The sequence below is a fragment of the Penicillium argentinense genome (assembly GCF_028826775.1).
Source record: "Penicillium argentinense strain IBT 30761 chromosome Unknown utg000002l_segment0_segment0, whole genome shotgun sequence".
NCBI lineage: Eukaryota > Fungi > Ascomycota > Eurotiomycetes > Eurotiales > Aspergillaceae > Penicillium > Penicillium argentinense.
In genome coordinates this window covers 1,064,923-1,084,629 of record NW_026622661.1, presented here as the reverse complement: position 1 = coordinate 1,084,629, position 19,707 = coordinate 1,064,923, and the positions used below count along the sequence as shown (strand labels likewise).

At 41.5% G+C, this 19,707-nt stretch overlaps 3 protein-coding genes across 3 annotated transcripts; 2 read left to right on the top strand and 1 right to left on the bottom strand.

Moving 5' to 3' along the window:
- Nucleotides 1-615: 615 nt before the first annotated feature.
- N7532_001265 (uncharacterized protein) lies at nucleotides 616-1,623 on the bottom strand (the record flags this gene model as incomplete). The annotated part of the gene is made up of 3 exons (XM_056613759.1): nucleotides 616-632; nucleotides 677-1,033; nucleotides 1,143-1,623. 3 exons carry the CDS (start codon nucleotides 1,621-1,623, stop codon nucleotides 616-618), a joined length of 855 nt encoding a protein of 284 aa, XP_056478800.1.
- Nucleotides 1,624-10,804: 9,181 nt separating this feature from the next.
- N7532_001264 (uncharacterized protein) lies at nucleotides 10,805-11,410 on the top strand (the record flags this gene model as incomplete). The annotated part of the gene is made up of 1 exon (XM_056613758.1): nucleotides 10,805-11,410. One exon carries the CDS (start codon nucleotides 10,805-10,807, stop codon nucleotides 11,408-11,410), a length of 606 nt encoding a protein of 201 aa, XP_056478799.1.
- A 72-nt stretch (nucleotides 11,411-11,482) lies between these two features.
- Nucleotides 11,483-12,094, top strand: N7532_001263 (transposase; the record flags this gene model as incomplete). The annotated part of the gene is made up of 1 exon (XM_056613757.1): nucleotides 11,483-12,094. The coding sequence occupies one exon, from the start codon at nucleotides 11,483-11,485 to the stop codon at nucleotides 12,092-12,094; it is 612 nt and encodes a 203-aa protein (XP_056478798.1).
- Between the last annotated feature and the right edge of the window lie 7,613 nt (nucleotides 12,095-19,707).

Below are 19,707 nucleotides of genomic sequence, written 5' to 3'. Positions count from 1 at the left end.
TACATACTTATGCTATATTGACTTTGATAATAAAGGGTTTCATATTGATAGTATTAACTAGACTGCGGCAGTATCCGCAATATCCTTGGATATCAAACAAGACAATTATGCCAAGCCTCGTGACTTTATTCGGTCTGCATTATTATGCTGTCATCTTTTGTGTTTTTCAGTAATAGCACTGTAATTCTTTATTCTTAAAAAATGTAGGGTATTCTCAAAAAATCAATCATTTTATTTATTCTATTATACATCAAGTTGAAACCCATCTGGTAATCTTGGTTGCTTCCGAATCCGCCCTGGCCGTGCCTGGGTGCCCTGATGTACTGGCATCTCTGGAAGGTCGTCATCCTCATTATCGAGGACATCAGATGATCTTTTTGTGACTGTTTGCCTTTTCCCTGTCCCCATCGTTCAACAGTCCTATCATCTGAAATCTCATCACAGCCCTCCACCTGCTGTGTATCCTCAATCCCAGGCTCTTGATCCTCTTCCTCATTATCACTGATCGGCTCTAGGGTTTCAAGCTGAGGCATTGATTTCCAAGTTTGATCCAATAGCGCAGCCTCCCCATTAGAAAGATGCTCTTTAAGAACACTGAGCTCATCTTGCCTGACATCAAAGTTGGTTGCGAACTGATGAAGCATTAGTTCCCGGATTGTGTCTGGCTTTAACTGACCGCGGCGATAGTGGCAGATATCACGGGCACAATTGAACAATCGCTCCACACCAGCACCACTGGCAGGGATAGAGAGAATATCCCGTGCCATCCTTGCAAGGATAGGGAATTCATTCTCATGGTCCTTCCAGAAAACTCGGGGCTTCTGTCTCTCAATCCCCCGGGCAAGATATCTTGCGATCTCATCATCTTCAGGCTTTGTGAGCTCCTCGGGTAGCTGGCTCTGGGAAGCACAGGCAGCATCAAGATCACAGTCATTATTATCATCAACAGCCTCACTAAATATATCATCCAATGCTGTAGGATCTGAGTTATGGTGAAGTAGCTCTTTGTATCGATTGAACTCTCGTTTCAGAACTGTTGTGATATGTCGTATCGTTAGGAATTGATTCCGTTAGGATACGACATATCACAACAAGAACTTCATGATAATGTTGCACATAGTCAATTTCGCCTTGCCAATCACTTGATGAAAAGTATCGGAGTTTCTTTGATGGGCAAAGGATTGTTGCAAGAGCATAGATATCACCGTAAGGTTCATGATCAGTGGCAGTATAATACTTCGAGAGCTTCTTTTTTGCAGTCTGGAGAGCCTGGAGCATGCGCTTCTTCCAAACAACCCCTTTATTCTTGAGCTTGGCCTCGGCATCATCAAGGTGCGAGAATGGCTTGTTGTAAATACCATAGATATTATGGGCAGTAATATCTTTACTCTTTGATAACATGCTGGTAAAGTCGAAAAAGGGCTTTGTGAGAAGAAGAAGATATTCAACCCGTCGCCACTCTTCTTGATCAAGCCTGAAATAGAGATACTGATGATCTGCACAATACTGGTCATAGAAAGGCTGTAGGGTTTTGGCACGATTGAGCATCAGGAAGGTAGAGTTCCACCTAGTTTGGACGTCTTGGATAGGGATTAAGGCCGGCTCTTTGGTTTGCAGAGCCATGAATGCCTCCCGGCGTTGTGGACTTGCGTTAATAAAGACTGCAAGACCCCGTATATTTGTTATTTGAATTAGAACAGATCTATAAATATAAGAGTAGGATAGACTTACCTTTTTTAATGTCTCTGTGATATGAACTCGGTTGGAGCCATGCCTTTTGGTCTGAAATGAATGGGTTTTGTCATCAGACCATTCCAACTAAATCTCTTTGTTGGGCGGTGTTGCTTTCAATTTCCCAAGGAGCTCATTCAAGCTGAGCTGGATCACATGCGCAATACATGGAACTCGGAAGACCATGATATCCGACCGATATTGTGACTGAAGGGTATCTTGGATATTCATCATCAAGGTATTTTTATTTGTTGCATTATCAGTGGTCACTGATAATACCCGGTCAGATATTTCATGATCAGCCAGTAGTTGAGTAACAGTCTTGCTGAGGTTTTCACCAGTATGAGATCCATGAAGAGGCTCAAATCCAAGGAGGACTTCACAGTAATTCCAATCTTGATCGAGAAAGTAACCAGTAATAGCCATAAATGCCTGCTGAAATGGAGATGTCCAGCAATAAAGAGCTATTGACAAATTACTTCCGGTCGGAAGTCTTCCAATGACCTCCTTCTGGTTGTTTTGGACTGTCAATTCAAGGCAACGTCGGATACTTCGCGCAGGTGGAATTGTGATCTTGGTTGTGGCTTGCTGAATAACCTCGACTAGTTCATGAAACTGGGTATGCTCGATTATTCGGAACGGGAGATGAGCAGTGGAGATAAAGTTCAGAATAGCTCTTGAGAGGCGTTCTTGGGAGAATGTATGGCTCTGTTGAAACCTGGGCTTTAAGATAATATTTAGATTAGTATTAGTGGTAAGAATCAAGATCATAAGAGTCAATAGTATACCATCTGCTTGATAAGCTGATCAATCCCGGGATTAGGGCTTCGGACACAGGAGCCAGTCTTAATATGCGCAGTCATTGGCGATGATCCTGCACGGCGGAATCTTGGATGACCAAGAGTACAGAGACATGATTTGCACATCACCTTTGGCTTTCCAGTCTTCTCATTTGCAACTTGCTGGAAACTCTCTCAAGCTTTCGATTGGGTTTTTGTCTCCCAACGAATACTCTCTTATATCAGGCTTCGATCCAAACTCAGTAGTAAGCCACCAGTTTACAAACTTCTTTCGGGATTCCTCCATATGGCTGCTGCTAGAATCAACAGGGTAGAGGACCCAATGTTGTTGAAGAGGAAGGCCAACACGGGTGAGGGAGGAAGGTGGGGTCAAGGTTGAAGGTGCAGTTGGAGTTAGATATTGAGATGCAGATATTGATATTATTTCGCTGCCAATAAAATCAGAAATATCGTCACGGTAAAGTCGATCCGAATTCAGACCTAAGTCTGAATCAGTATAGGAGCAGAAGGATTGAGACATTTGTTGTTGGAACATATCTCAATAGTCTATACGTTGTCTGTTGAAGCAGAGATTGGGAGAGACTTGGAGGAAAGCTTGTATACATGGGGCTGGAGAAGAATTTCAGGGGTGTCACAGGCAGAGCACAAACTCACGACTTGAATATGTGTTTGTGGTTAGTGTCCTGATGATTGCCCAATGCTAGATAAACTACTAGTGCGGATATTCTGCGGATATCCCATGGATACTGCGGATATTTTGTGGATAATTTGAGGATATCCGTTGGATATCCGCAGGAGCGGAAGCCATATCGCTAAGTCCCGAGAGTCAAGACTTCCGACTGTGGTTTCTCTAGGTTTTTATAAGCAAATATTTTTTAAAAATTAGTTAAAAAATATTGTAGACCTCGATGAATAATATGGTTTTAAAATTGAACCCGATAGATAATGGCATTATGCTTTTGTTTAAGTATTTTTCGTTTAGCAAAAAGATGGACAGGAGGTATATAGGAAAACACCTGTGAAATATATAATCACTCCGTAACTTACAAAAAAAAAAACCAAACTTTGTTTCTAACCCCAGTACAAGTAATCACTAAATTCAAAGCGACAAAACATAAGAAACTTTTTATCAATTAATAGATACAAGATCATTTCTTAAAATTCCATTAAGCGATGGGATGAGCTGGGTTGTTGTTATGGTTAAGACCAAACATGTATTTCTTTCAACCTAAGCGAGAATATTTTATGCTATCCAAATGCCATGTGACTATCTCTTTTCAGATAATTAAGCGAGTTTTATGCTAGTGCGGATATCTTGCGGATATCCTCAACTTGGATATGGATATGCCGCAGTCTAGTATAGTATTAACCTTTTTAATATTGATATTTTTGGTGCTTTTTCTCTATTATCAATAGATTTCAATTAGAGCATAGCACAACCTATCAGTATTGGAAATGAATCCTTTATATAACATTAGTTTTAAGCTGCTAACTTTGTTAGATGTTTACTATCCGAGTAAAAAGAACAGTATAGAATTATAGAATCTAGAATAATCTGATGACGATGATGAATTCATTTGCCCGATGTAGCTCGCTCTATATATATGCTGCTATGCGGGAGTGCTGTCAGGCCCGCCGACAGCTGGAAAGTGGTCGCTAGCCCACATGACGATCAAAAGAGACTCGCAAACCGAGCCACTGTTTGGTCGCATCGAATGTAAAATTGAAAAAGGACAAAGGAAAACAGATGCGTAGGAGCGTAAAGCACTCGAACCACATGAAGATGAACGTCGCTGGTCCTCACCGCCTTCGCTGGGACCTTTCCTCTTCACCCAAACTCTCTCGCCGTGTCTCCTCATTCCTACTTCAACGCACTTCCTCATCTCTCACGCAACCACCTCAGCGGTCGGCTGCCGCTTGCGCGTACGCTTGGATCAAGGGAGCACAGTTATTACTATCATTATTAACATTATATATAATTGTCTCGATAGGTATATTTATAATTAAAGTATTATCCTACCAAGTGAAGAACATATCAAGTATATATAATAAGATTAATCTCTAGTAATTTCATATTACTTATAAGGTTTAAGTTTCTATTTATTTATATAATAATATCTTACTATAGATTTATTATAAATATAGACGTTAAATAATTAATGTGTCAATATTAATTTTAATATTTTAATATAGATTAAATATCTAGGATTTTGTATTATCTAAAGTAGTTCCTAAGCGAGCCGCCCACCTGACCCACTACTAAATTCTTAAAAGTAGATAAAACCAGCGAAACACTATTAATTCAGAAAACTATAGATTAGGGCACCGGGTAATCGAATGGCCAGTATTATTGCAGCCGCTACATCTCCGGGGTGCATGTTTGGCTGGTGGGGGTGGCAGAAGAGGCGATTCAACTGGTGCGGGCGGAGGCTGTTCACAGGTTCAACTGGCTGCACTAGCGGTGGTAGGTAGGCCCTCTCCAACCGTAACACCCTCTTCACATCGAACTAGGCGATTCGTTCGTGCCCGTTTTTGCCGTTTCTTCTCATTCGCAGCCCGTAAATCAGCAATTTCCTGAGTTTGTAGCACGTTGGTATGCATTGAGACAGTAGCTCTTGATAATCTGATCTAGGACAAGCTTTGATGGGGAAGGAGGGCTTCTTGATCCTTTTTTAAGTAGTTTTTTGAGTGAAGAGAACTGTTTATGTATTTCTTTGACTGTTTTCGGTGTTTTTGGACTGAATTGGCTAGATCGACTGCTTGGGCGGCTGGGTGGTGGCGTTGATGTTCGGAGGGACATATTGAGCTTGAGAGCACACGCTCTGGGTCTAGTGGAATTAGACCTGCAGCAGCAAAACTAGACTGGATAGTCTCTTCTCGTGCCTTAGGATAATTTGCTAGGAAATCTAGCTTATCAATATGATTGAATCCTAGCCGTACCTGATTGGTAATCAGACGACCATAGGCACGCTTAAGAACAGCAAAACATCCAATATCCAGAGGTTAAAGAAGAGGGGATGAATGTGCTGGCATGCAGAGTGGGATAATTAAGTTTTCAGCACAAATTCGGTCGAATTGAGCCGTGAGATGGCTACCATGGCCATCAAGAACCAGAAGGCGATATGTTCCTTTCATCCGAGTTGAGGTGAATGGGATGAATAGATTTTAAAGCCATCTAATGCTTTTCATCCGAGGTCCAGCCATTAGGTGAAACTTCAATTCGCCAGTCTTTTGGAAGCCCGCTTAGCCAACTAATATTGTGGCTTTTGGCCTTAAATATGATGCAGGGAGGAAGAGCAAATCAGCCGCACTGATTGACTCGATAACAGTCACCCATTCACGATTTCCAGGCTGTAGAATTGCCCGACAACCATGGTACTCGGCTCGAGTAACCACCTTTTGTGCTGATATAAGGCCCATCGCAAACCCCCCTATTGTCAAAGTGATAGATATCATCTGATTGGATACCATTCTCATTGATAACAGATTGAACAGTTTTGAACCATTCAGTAAGACCTTCGGATCCTCATTTTTAGCACGTTGGTAATCATATCGTCTTGAAAAACATGTTTGAAGCTCTTCGCGGCGTTTGGTAGGCTTAGTTACCCAATTAATCCCAACAGTCGGTGGGGGGTGTTTCCACGGTCAGCAAGTAGAATATTAGCCATTTCTCTCACAGCAGAGGGCCTAGGCGCTGCACTACGAGAATCCATAGAGAGAATCCACTCACTGTATAAGTGAATCTTCTTCAAATCTAGTCAATTTGTGACTATTTGCACGTGTATCAGCCCGAAATTGGTGGCCGTTGGCGCGGTCTCGTAGTGTCGGAACGCGTTTTCGGCCGAAGCGCGGCTCGCTCGTGAATTAACGTAACCCGTAAGCGAGTGGATCATGTAAGCGAGCGGATCACCCGCCCAATTTCCGACCGCGTTCTGCAACGCGTCCTATTCAACCACATACCATGCCACCAATTCGCACTCAATCTCAACAAAATTCGACTGAGCAGGAAGGCCGAATCCTACTTGCTATACAAGCTCTCAAAAATGACGAAATTACTTCTATTCGCGAAGCAGCGAAGCAATTCGACGTTCCATATACCACACTACAACGCCGTATGAAAGGAGGCGCGTTTCGCTCTACCACACGCGCCAACAACCACAAATTAACCCAATTGGAAGAGGAATCGCTTCAAAAATGGATAATTTCGCTGGATTCACGTGGTGTTGCGCCTAGGCAAGATATGGTGCGAGAAATGGCCAATATACTGCTCTTAAAACGTGGAGAACGCACGCCTCAGTCGGTTGGTAGTAAATGGGTATATAACTATATCCAACGCTGCCCTGAGCTCAAAACACGCTTTTCACGTCGATATGACTACAAACGCGCGTTATGTGAGGATCCGAAGATTATACAAGAGTGGTTTGATCGATTCCGACAGGTCATTATTCAATATGGTATTCATGAGAATGATATCTGGAATTTTGACGAAACTGGCTTCGCAATGGGCCTAGCAAGCACTTCACGTGTAGTCACACGTGCTGAATACTACGGCAAAAGGAAGCTTATGCAGCCAGGTAATCGAGAGTGGGTTACAGCGATCGAGTGTATTAACCGATCTAATGTTCTCCCGCCGACTATTATCTTTAAAGGCAAAAACTTCAACTCAGCGTGGTTTACTACTCCGCCAAGAGACTGGCGCTTTGAAGTTAGTGCAAATGGCTGGACTACGGATCAAATTGGTCTTGCTTGGCTTGAAAAACACTTTATTCCGCATACTACCAACTGTCGACATGGGGTATGGCGGCTATTAGTGATGGATGGCCACGGAAGCCATGTTACACCTCAATTCGACGATATTTGCCAGCAAAACCAGATTATTCCAATCTGTATGCCTCCGCACTCTTCTCATTTACTTCAACCTCTCGATATTGGCTGTTTTGCTGTTTTGAAACGGCTATACGGACAACACGTTCAGGCTAAGATGCGAAATGGCGTTAATCATATTGATAAGCTTGATTTTCTGGCCTCATATCCTCAGACGCGTACAGAGGTATATAAACCAGCTACGATATCAAATAGCTTCGCCGCTGCAGGACTTATACCATATCAGCCACAGCGAGTGCTTAATATTCTTGATATTCAGCTTCGAACACCAACCCCTCCAACCAGCCGTGGTAGTGATAGTAGCCGCGATTTCATACCTCACACGCCAATTCATCCAGTTGATATCCGACGGCAGGCTTCTTCAATCAAAACACTACTACGGCAACGCTCATATACGCCCCCAAGTCCTGCTAAGATTGCGTTACAGCAGCTAATCAAGGGCGCTGAACAAGCAATTCATCAGGTTGCTCTAGTAAGCAATGAGAATGAGCGGTTACGCGCTGAAAATGCCCACCAAAAGCGAAAAAGGGCATTACCAAATCGGCGAATAGCTAATAATGGTGGGATGACTGTTGGTGAGGCTCAGGAGCGTATTGAGAAGGAGGCAAATGGTGTTGAAGCAGAGATCATAGACAATACGGCGGCGGCTGCGGTAGCGAATTCGGCCAATCAGAGAGCGCCGCCGAGGTGTTCAAATTGTTGGAATATAGGGCATAAGAGAACTAGGTGCCCTAATTAGTGTGTGAACAGTGTTAATTGAATATATTGGTTGGTGGTTATTTTATATATATTTTCGTGGCTGGGTAGTTGGGTAAGTGATCCGCTGGCTTACATGATCCACTCGCTTACGGGTTACGTTACGTTAATTTATCAACATGAGTCATCAATTTTATCCATCTAAAACAGGAAAAGTGGCATGTTCTATGCACCCTGGCGGTTCTCGCGGTTCCTTGGCGGTTGAACCGCACGCACCGCGGTGCGCTTCGCGGTTCGCATGTACTGACCCGCGGTGCGGTTCGTGGCGAGGTCTATTTTGTCCTGACATTCTGAACCCTACAATATCATTTGTTATATGATTTTGCCGTCTGTTCTATATTTTGACCATTTATTTTTCCGGGGGTCTTTTATTATAATTTTTAGTATTTAATATACACACTATGTGTATATAGCAGACATGTATAGCTGCATGGTGTTATGGATCCTGCAGGATGAGGGGCTGCGGCTTACTGATGGACAACTCACAACTATTTTCGAAGGAAGCGCGCTTAAACCCCAGAGCAGACCTCGCCATAGCCCATGGGTTATCATAACATCCTGCCCCGCCTGAAGATGGGCTATTTGAAGAGCCCATGATGGGCCGTCTATGGGCCGTAAAAAAAGCAAATATACTCAAAAGCGTGACTTATATTAGTTATGAAGCTTTTTGCTGTATCTTTTAAGATTTCTTTGTATTCTGAGTACAGACCAAGAATGGAAGTAAATGAATAGACTATTGCAGAATAATAGATATCTTGTAAATTCATTTATAGATAATGTCAGCGTCCAGGGTGTATGACTAGATTAGTCATGTGCTAGACCAAGGATGTTGTGGGTTGAGACAAATCACAGACTATTCGCTCGAGGACGGGCTTTGCCTCGAGGGGTCGAGTCTGCGGGTTGAGATTCACCTAGAATTCGCCCGATCATCTAGCTATGATCAGGAGCAGTCTTGAATACACAAATAAGGATGTAGACACAACAGAAGTAACGTATGCAGTAAGCGTACAAGCGGGGTAATTCTGATATATCTCATTTACCTGCGGGATGCTTCTCGGATGAACACGCATTCATCTGACTGCATTAATTTGTGTCGAAATGAGGGATATGGCCAGTTGATCAGGTGATATTGATCGCAGCCTTGGAAGCCAGGTGTTGAACCGGTTTGACTTCCAACAATATCTTATTGATAATACTGATTATACTAATAGATCATTAAAATATATAATTATAAGATTAATATTAGTTATATATTATTTGAACATCTTAAAATATATTAATATAATATAATAAATAGTCTTATTAAAAATATTACTTTGTATATTCTTAATTGAAAAAATAATTATTATATCTTACTGTACATATGGATTATTTAGAATAAAGAGGAATATTTTAAAAAATATACTTTTTTACTAGTGTCACATTATTTTTATAAATTTATAGACAATACGATGTATAAATCCTTTCGTTTTCATGTTATTTATTATACAAAATAGAAAATCATTTGATATTATTTTATTATTTTTTATTTTATAATTTATATAATATTAAAACAATTTTAATATATTAAGATAATTTATATTTAGTCTATATACTAAGTACTAATTTGAAACTATTCTCATAATTAATGTACATATCTGTCGGGAAATCACACGTGATTACCCTTGCGAGTGACGGCCGATAGTTCATCCGAAGTTCTGAATACTGAACCTTCCCTATGAGTGGCGTCCAATATATTGAAGCCACTTTAGATGCATGGCGTTTAATGTATCGAACTACCCCTGTTCGTGCCCCTTTTCACTTGCATATTTTGTTTGCACTATTTGTTCTATTTTCGGTCTATATATCTACTTAGTTACATTGTTAGTTAACCAGACAGTTCTCTCTCTTTGACTGATCTCACTCTTCTTCCACACATTCCTGGTTATATGATATAGCATCAGTCAACTTGCTTTGTCATCGCATACCAGCGAATGCTGACAATATTTTACACTTGTAGAATAATTTTTTCGGATTTACAAGAAACAATTTTACTATTTATTATTATTAGTAAAATATGAACTAATCTTTCGAAATTTATTTAGACTTTTTTCTCTCTTTTTAGATCTAGGCTAGAATAATTTTTATATCTTAGATACTAATAGATAATAACATTTATTTTAAAACGGATGAAGAAAATATTCTATTCTTGACTATGACAGAGATTTTTTAGAGTTCTAACTTCTTTAGATTCTACTAACATTAATATTAAATTTAGAACGAGCAATCCTTTTTAATATTAGTTTAGAGTTTTTGAACAGACTATATCTAAAAAGAATTATAAAATCTTTCACTTTTAATTTGAACTAGTTATAAATATCTTGAAGTAATTAGACACGTAAATTTAGGGTGTTGATACACATACCCCCCCCCCCCCCCCCCCCCCCACCCTTTTTTCTGAGTCATACCTGCCCGACAGCCACCTAGCTGCGCAGAAACAACTAGATTTTCAGGCCTGTTTATAGACCGACCAATAATATCGCTCCATTTACAGGGAAGCTAAACCTTCGAGATCCAGTTCCCCATAGCACTACCCATCTACCACCTCGCCCTGTCGCTCTCTACCATCTTGCCCAACGCTCTACAGCGCCAATATGCTGCCCGGAATCGATTCTTACGCGTCTGATTCATCATATACCAGTGAACCAGCTCCCTCCACAGCTGGCCATCCTACTGCAGACACTGAGTCCTCCGAGCCGTCACCACCACCGATGCCTCTGCCCCCTCACAACCAACGCTTCCCAGACCCCGAATCTGCGATCAATGCTATCAATGAGCTTGCGCAGCCAGCTGGATATGCCGTTATCAAGGGACGCTCCAAGAAGACAAAATCCGGGATGCTAAAGAAGGTTGTTTTGTTCTGCGATCGCCATGGTGAATACAAGCCAGCCTTATCTGATACCTCACGCAAGCGAAAGACTACCTCATATGCCAGTGGATGCAAGTTCCAGGCTACCCTACGTCGTCAGCTATTAGATACCGATACCAATGCCAATACTAATGGCTGGATCCTTACCGTGGAGAATATAGAGCATAATGGGCACGAGCCCTCAGATGCATCTACTCACCAAGTTCATCGAAAACGTGAGATGGCGCAACAGATGGACGCTATCAGATCACAGCTTGATGTTCAGATACCTACACGCCACATAATGACTGCAACTCAGGCAAGGAAGCCAGACTCATGTCTAATAGACTGAGACATTCATAACCTTCGAGCAAAGTTAAATCGAGACTTTTTACAAGGTCGTACACCTATTCAAGCACTTCTTATGGAGCTTCCAACCGATGGCAAATGGCTATTCCGATACACACTTGATCCAGAGCAGCATGTTACTGTTCTTTTCGCTATGCATCAAAAGAGTTTGGAAATGTTGAAGCATAATCCTTGGGTAATCTCAATGGATTGCACCTACAAGACTAATCGTTACAATATGCCACTACTTGATATTGTTGGATTCACCTGTACTGGTGCATCGATCTATCTTGGGTGGGCATTTATTGTTAACGAACGAGAAGAAACATACAAGATTGTTATGGTTTATCTCTTGGAAATGTATGAGCATCTGCATGAAAATGATCGATCCTTTCCATCAGCACCAAGTACTATCCTTACCGATAAGGAACCTGCTCTGATCAATGCTGTTCATGCTATATTCCCTTCTACTAAGACAATCATCTGCATCTGGCATATCAACCTGAACCTAATGAAGAAGGCTCTTCCACTTCTTCGGAAGGCTATTGCTGACGCTCGTGATAATGGACTAATTGAATGGGATGGGTTTTCTCTTCCGTCAAATGACCATCGACTAACAAAGAAGGAATTGGATGAGGAATTAGCCAAGATTCTTGATCAAGGATGGAGGAAGATGATAGCACGATAGAATCGTCTCACCTATTCCTCCTCTCAATCAGAATTCGACATTGCTTGGGAACAGTTTCAAGCTGCTTACAGTGCATCGATCTATACCACCTTGCTTGACTATATATCAACCAGGAATGGATTGAGGACTGCCCTGAGAGTTTCCTTAAACTCCATACAGACCAATATCTCCATCTCGGTGAAGCTTCTACATCACGGACAGAAGCTTCTCATTGGTTGCTTAAACAAGATCTCCATACATTTACAAAGGATCTGCTTGCTATCCTAGAGAATTTTGAGCGTGTTATCGATCGTCAGTACAGGAAGATCAAAGAAGGGATTGCTAATCAGCGAGAGAAGCGACCAACCCGGACCCTTGATCCAATCTATCAGCCATTACTTAAACGTGTATCTTTGCAGGCCATTGGCTATGTCGAAGCAACATATGCTACCTTTCTCCCAGCAGCAGAGGGCAAGCCCCTAATTCCGCCTAATTGCTATTGCAATTCAAGGAATACCTCAGGATATCCTTGCATTCATGTGATTGTGAGAAAGATAGAAGATCGTGAACCGTTCTTGCTTGAGGATTTCCATCCTCAATGGCATCTTTACAGACTCGGAGAGGCGCCTCCAATTGATCCGATTCTCCTGATACACAATCCTCATAGGGTGCGTCAACGTGGAAGGCCAGCCGGCCGTCGGAATAATCTATAGTCTCGGCCTATTCAGCCCTCAGATGTCCGGGTACCAGCAACTCAGATATTACCACGGACCCGGCTTTCTCCTCGATCGTCACCCGACCCTCTTACAGCATTTGAACGTTCTACACAACGCGAACCCTCTGGATTTGAACGTGTATCTGCTGCAACACGCGGTCGTAGCCGTGGACGTGGTGCTCGTGGGGGTCGTGGTGCTTGTGGGAGACGTGGTGCTTGTGGGAGACGTGGTGCTTGTGGGAGACGTGATACTCGTGATAGCCCTCACAATGAGCCAGAAAGTACCCAATCAGAGGGAATACGGACTCGACGGAGGGCACGTATGGAGGTGGAAGACACAGAGATAGTCGCAGAAACGGCTAGCCAGGGGGGACAGCGAGGGCAGTAGCTTAGATGCAGGGGCAGTAATTGACTCAGATGATGGAGAATATGCTGGGTAACTAATGAATGAATTAATGATCTGCTTTTTTATCTCGATATTTTTCCAGTAAATAGAGCAATATGATTGGTTGGATCAGAAATCTTTTCAAAATTCAGGTGTTTCTACTCAGCTGGGCGGCCATTATAGGCGTGCAGGCCGTTGGGCGGACATGACTAAGCAAAAGGTTGGCTTTTTTGGGGGGGGGGGGGGGGGGGGGTATGTGTATCAACACCCTAAATTTAAACTTCAATTGACATAATAACGTGGATCCCGGCGGGTCCGTCACCCCATCAAAACTTCAAATTTTTACCCTTTTTTAAACATCATTTACCCAACCAAAACACCATTAAATTGACAAATTAAATCTTTTGCGAGCATTTAGAAAACCTATGCCCTTTTCCGCCACATTTAGAACACGTAATTTGCCGACGTACAGGGGGCAAAACAGGAAGTGTAGGTTCAACCTGGGGTTCTAGAGCAGGTGTAGTATCAGATATATATATCTTACACCACCACCTCCCTCACCACTAACATTAGTAGTGAGGTCTAAAACCTCTGTTAAACTACCTTTATTAGGTATTCGCTTCTTTGATTTCTTCCTCTTTTTCGTCTGCTTTCTGTTTCCCTCCCGTAAACGCTTTATTTCATCCCGCATTAAGATGTGCTCGTGAACTAGCTTAACCGACATATTGTAAAACTGTTGAAGATCACGTTTTGTAGGCGAAGAGATCTTATTAGCCGCTGAATTTAGACCACAATCGAGCCTAGATTTGCGTTTTTCTAGTTGCTTAGTCGTTTGAGGGATGCCAGTGGAGATATTGCTGCCTGATGTTGAACCTTGTGAAACTGGTCGATCTGGTAGAGGCGGAGATTGAAGACGAATATTGAGCTTTGATAACACCCGATCTGGGTCTAGTGGTACTAAACCAGTAGCTGCGAAGGCACTCTGAATGATAGACTCGTTGAATGAATCATCACGGGCTGCTGGAAAAATATCAAGGAAATCATCTTTCTCGATAGAATCGATGCCTAATCGGGTATATTCTGCAACCCGCGTTCCATAAGAGCGCTTTAATACAGCAAAACAACCAACATCAAGAGGCTGTAAAAGATGAGAGACATGCGGAGGCATACAGACTGGTATGATGTCGTTTTCCTGGCAAATCTTGTCGAATGTTGCTGTAAGATGACTGTCGTGGCCATCGAGGACCAAAAGACGATGTTTCCCTCTCGTCTGACTTGTCGTGTGCGGAATAAAGTGATTTTGGAGCCAATCAACACCAATTTCATTACTTGTCCAGCCTTTTGGACTAACGTTAAGAGCCCAATGTTTTGGAAGGTCGTCAAACCATCGTACCATGAAGTGTTTCCCCTTAAAGATAACGTATGGTGGGAGCGCTCGTCCAGAGGCGCAAATTGATTCGATAACTGTCACCCATTCGCGATTGCCAGCTTGTAAAACGCCCCTCCGACCGGTGTAAAATGACTGCGTAATAACCTTCGTCGTCGCACTAATTCCCATCGCAAACCCCGATTCGTCAAAGTTGTAGATATCATCTGAAGTGATACCATATTGAGCTATCGTTTTTTCGATAAGCTTAAACCACTCGATAATAGTATTTGGGTCTTCCATTAGGGCGCGTTTGTAGTCATATTTGCGAGAGAATCGAGTAGTAAGCTCAGGATGTCGTTTGATATATTGTGTTGGCCAATTTTTGCCAACGGTCTGGAGGGCATTATCTCCGCGGTGTTTAAGCAGTAAATTGGCCATATCTCTCAGCATCGCGATTGTCGCAGCGCCTCTCTGATCCATAGAGATTAACCAATCCTGAATTGATTCCTCTTCCAGTTGCGTGAATTTATGGCCTGTACCTCTTGCTTCATATAGATTAGGAATGCCCTTTATCCGATCAGCAAGAGTTGTGCGGGGGACATCAAAAGAGCGAGCAGCAGCAGCTATCGTGGTCTTTCTGCCATTTTGAATAGCCTTAATAGCAAGCAAGATCCTGCCTTCCTGCTCAATTGATTTTTGGGCTTTTTGACTGCGTTTTGGGGGCATGGTAGGCGTTCAAGAATAGATGGCTGGGTAGGGGCAGAAAATTTGAGGAGAGATGACGGACCGGCAGGGATGACGGACCCGCCGGGATCCACGTTAGATGATATTTAGAAAGTGTGTTTATCTAATATATAAACCTTTTGGGTCTAAAATAGTCATTAAGATATTAATATTAATTTTATTTCATTATTTTAACATATAAATGTTTTATTTACGTTTAATTTTACTTTTTAAATATGTTACTCTAAAATACTCTACCATGAGGTTATAGACTTAGCTTAATTATTCTTTTTAATTTATTAAAATTAATTAATATCTATTACTATAGACTACAGTTACTAACGTAATTTAGTAAGTGGACGGGTCAATCTGCCCACTACTAAAGGTTTAAAAGTAGATAAAACAACTAAAACGCCGTTACATTTTAAAGAAACTAGTTATTAGGGTAACGGGTAATTTTATAGCTAACACGATTACAGCCGCTGTATCTTGGGGGTGCCTATCGGGCCTGGGCGGGGGTAAAACAGGCTGTTTAGCCGATGTAGATAGGGGTGATTTAACATGTTTAACTGGCGGTGGTAGTGGTAGTGGGGGTGGCGATAGGCCCTCACCGACCGTTACACCTTGTTCAGCACGAACTAGGTGATCCGTCGTGCTCGCTTTTGCTTCGCGTTTCTTCTCATTTGCAGCGCGTATATTAGAATTTTCCCGCGCTAATTGTGTAGCATTATGTATTAAGACAGTGTAGCCCTTAATAATCCGATATAGGACAACCTTTAATAGGGCAGGAGGGCTTCTTGATCGTTCTTTAAGTAGTTTTTAGTGAATGAACCTGTTTTTGTAGTTAGATGACTGTGTTTAGTGTTTTTAGGCTGAATTAACTTAATCGTCTAGAAGGTTGGCTAGGTAGGGGTGTCAATGTTCGCAGAGAGATATTGAGCTTTAAGAGTACTCGTTCTAGGTCTAGTGGGACTAGGCCTGCTGCTATGAAACTATTTTAAATAGTCTCTAGTTTAAATATCTCTTAATGTGCTTGAGGATATTCTGTTAGAAAATCTAACCTATCGATGTAGTTAAATCTTAGCTATGCTTAATTGGCAATTAAGCGACTATAGGAGCACTTAAGAACACTAAAATATCTAATATTTAGAGGTTAAAGAAGACAAGATAATAGTATATAGAGTGGGATAATTAAGTTTTTATTCTTAATTTAGTCAAATTTTGAAATGAGATAGCTCCTATAGCTATTAAGAATCAAAAAGTGATATTGTCCCAGGATAAATAGATTTTAAAGCTATTAGATACTGTCTGCATTCGCTGGTATGCGATGACAAAGCAAGTTGACTGATGCTAAATCATATAACCAGGAATGTGTGGAAGAAGAAGAGTGAGATCAGTCAAAGAGATAGAACTGTCTGGTTAACTAACAATGTAACTAAGTATATATATATAGACCGAAAATAGAACAAATAGTGCAAACAAAATATGCAAGTGAAAAGGGGCACGAACAGGGGTAGTTCGATACATTAAACGCCATGCATCTAAAGTGGCTTCAATATATTGGACGCCACTCATAGGGAAGGTTCAGTATTCAGAATTCGGATGAACTATCGGCCGTCACTCTCAAGGGTAGTCACGTGTGATTTCACGACAATGCCTCTCTAGGGCTAGTAGAGGGTATATATTACTTTAGCTTAAGTTATAATCTAGGGCCTTCTATTTTAGTAGTTTCTTGAATAAAGTAGGGTTATTTTTGTCTTATTTTAACTTTATTAGTGCCTTTTAGAGGGAGAATATCACTCTTTAAATAAAAGTAGATATAGGTGGCTTTAGACACTAAAACCACTTTATATTATTTTGGATCAGGAGTAGAAAAATAATACAATACTAGGTTTTAGTGATATTCTGTCAACGTTCGGGGTCTACTACTTCGCTTAGTCAAGTACTGGACCCTAAATGGGTAAAAGATAGGATTGTGAGAACAGATAGATTGAGAGAAAAAACTGTCTCAGGAAGAATCTGCCTCCAGAAGAATCGGTCTGTCTAACTAATTATGGGATCATTCTTGTGTAAATAGACCGAAATGGAAACAAACAGGGTAAACATGGTAGAAAAGAAAGCGGGGTAAATATAATAAATCACTCATAAGAAAAAGACGTTTACCTTTCTTCTGATCCGTGGGACGACCCTCTGATAAACCTCGAGTCCGACGAATTAATCAGGTGAATTTGATCCGCAGCCTTAGAAGTTAGGTGTTGAACCGCGTTAACTTCTAACACATTAATATAGTATAGAGAGATCTTGGATATAAATTAGATTAGAAGTTAGAATGTTGAAAGTTTCTATAAATTGTTTATAATTAATAATTAATGTGTTAATTTTAATTCACATATGAACATATATAACGTAATCAACGATCGAGCGGCGAATTTCGCGTCCATCTTCTGGCATTATTTCGTTGATGCGTTGTTTTTCACCACCACTATCCAAAATGCCTCTATCTCAAGAAAATCGCATTCAGATGGCTATTTATGCATTTAAAAATAAACAAACCACATCAAAATTAAAGGCCGCTGAGACGTTTAATGCGCCTGAAACTATCCTTCGCCGTCGACTCAATGGAAGCAAATCATGCGCAGAAACGCGCGCCAACGGTCGACCATAAATTAAATAAATTTGAAGAAGAGGTGCTTGAGAAGAAACTACTAGAGGCTGACGAACGAGGATTTTCGATTCGGCCCGAGTTTCTACGTGGAATGGCGCAGATTCTTCATCGCGAGCTCACACAAAGTCCTACTGCAACCTTTGGCGCTAACTAGGCATATAAGTTCATTAAACGCCATCCAGCACTACGTACACGATATAACCGGCGGGTTACATACCAGCGTGCAGAGCAGGAGGACCCAAAGATCATTAAACAATGGTTTGCGACCGTACGAGAGGCTATTCAAGAGCATGGTATCCACGAGGATGTTATGTGGAACTTTGATGAAACTGGCTTTGCAATGGGGCTCTGCTCAACCTCTTTAAGGTCATTAGCGCAGTGAAAGTCCTCGCAGGGTCATTCAGGGAAATCAAGAATGGGTCACAATCATCGAATGCGTGAGCTCTGAAGGGATTTCTATACCACCATGGATTGATTATCCTAAAAGCCGAACCTCACCAAGCTGCTTGGTATCAGGAGGTTTCTCTTTTTAATAAGGGAATATGCCCTTGTTAGAAGCCAGAATGGCTGGACTACGGATGAAATTGGCTTTCGCTGGCGAAAGGTGATGTTCGAACCATATTCTAAACGCCACTCAACTGGAGAAAAGCGGTTGCTTATTCTTGATGGCCAATTCTAAGCCATTTAAGTGCAGAATTTGACTCTTCCTGCAAGGAGAATGCGATTATCTGTCTCTGTATGCCTCCTCAGACCTCCCATATTTTACAACCACTTGATGTTGGCGTTTTTGGTCCAATAAAGCACGTGTACTAACGAAAGCTGGTTGAGGGGGTGACGACGGCCGGTAATAACCACATTGACAAGGAAGATTTTCTGCATCTATATCCACCTGCGCGCGAAACTGCATTCAATCACGAGAATATATGCAGTGGATTCGCGGGAGCTGGTCTTAAGCCACTTGACCAAGACCGAGTTCTTGAAAATATTACCGTTCAACGTCGACGCCAACACCACTTCTCTTAGAAGTTGAAGATTCAAATTCCTCTACTTTTCAGGCACTTCAGAATCCTCGCCAGGTTATTCATAAGGCCTGCAGCCTACAGAGAAGACTTCGAAAGACAAGGACGCTTTCTAGCAGTCCAATCTCGCATATTCGACACCTCGAAAAAGCAGTGCGGATGGCAATGAACACAAACCTACTTCTTCAAGAACTTTAAGGTTCTACGAGAGGAGAATGAGCGGAAAATCAAAAAAAAATGGCAAGGAGGCGTGCTAATCCGGGTAATGGTCTTCTTTTATTTGTGCAAGAAGGTCAAAATCGAGTTCAGCAACTTGATACACAGCTTAATGAGCAGGTTGATGAGCCTAGACCTAGGCTTCGCCAGCGAGCTCCACAACGCTGCAGTGGCTGTGGGGCTGTTGGACATACTATACGAGGTTGTCCTAATATATAGCTATTCATTTGGTCTTTTAGATAGTCGAGTATAATATATTTGTGGAGTGTTAATCTTAAATATTGTGATGGGGCGCGTCGAAATTCGCCGCTCGGTGGTTGATTACGTTATTTCTTTCTATACATCTACGTAATGTATAAATTCCGTAAAAGTTTAGTATGTTTTATGTATCAAAATTATAATATATATTAAACTTTAAGCATTAAAGAATAAATAATAGGTGAAAATTTATTCCCAAAAATGAAACTATACAGAAATTAAAATGATTATAGAAAGTCAATTTTGTTTTCTAGGATATCTAAAGGATTGCACACTTTAATTAA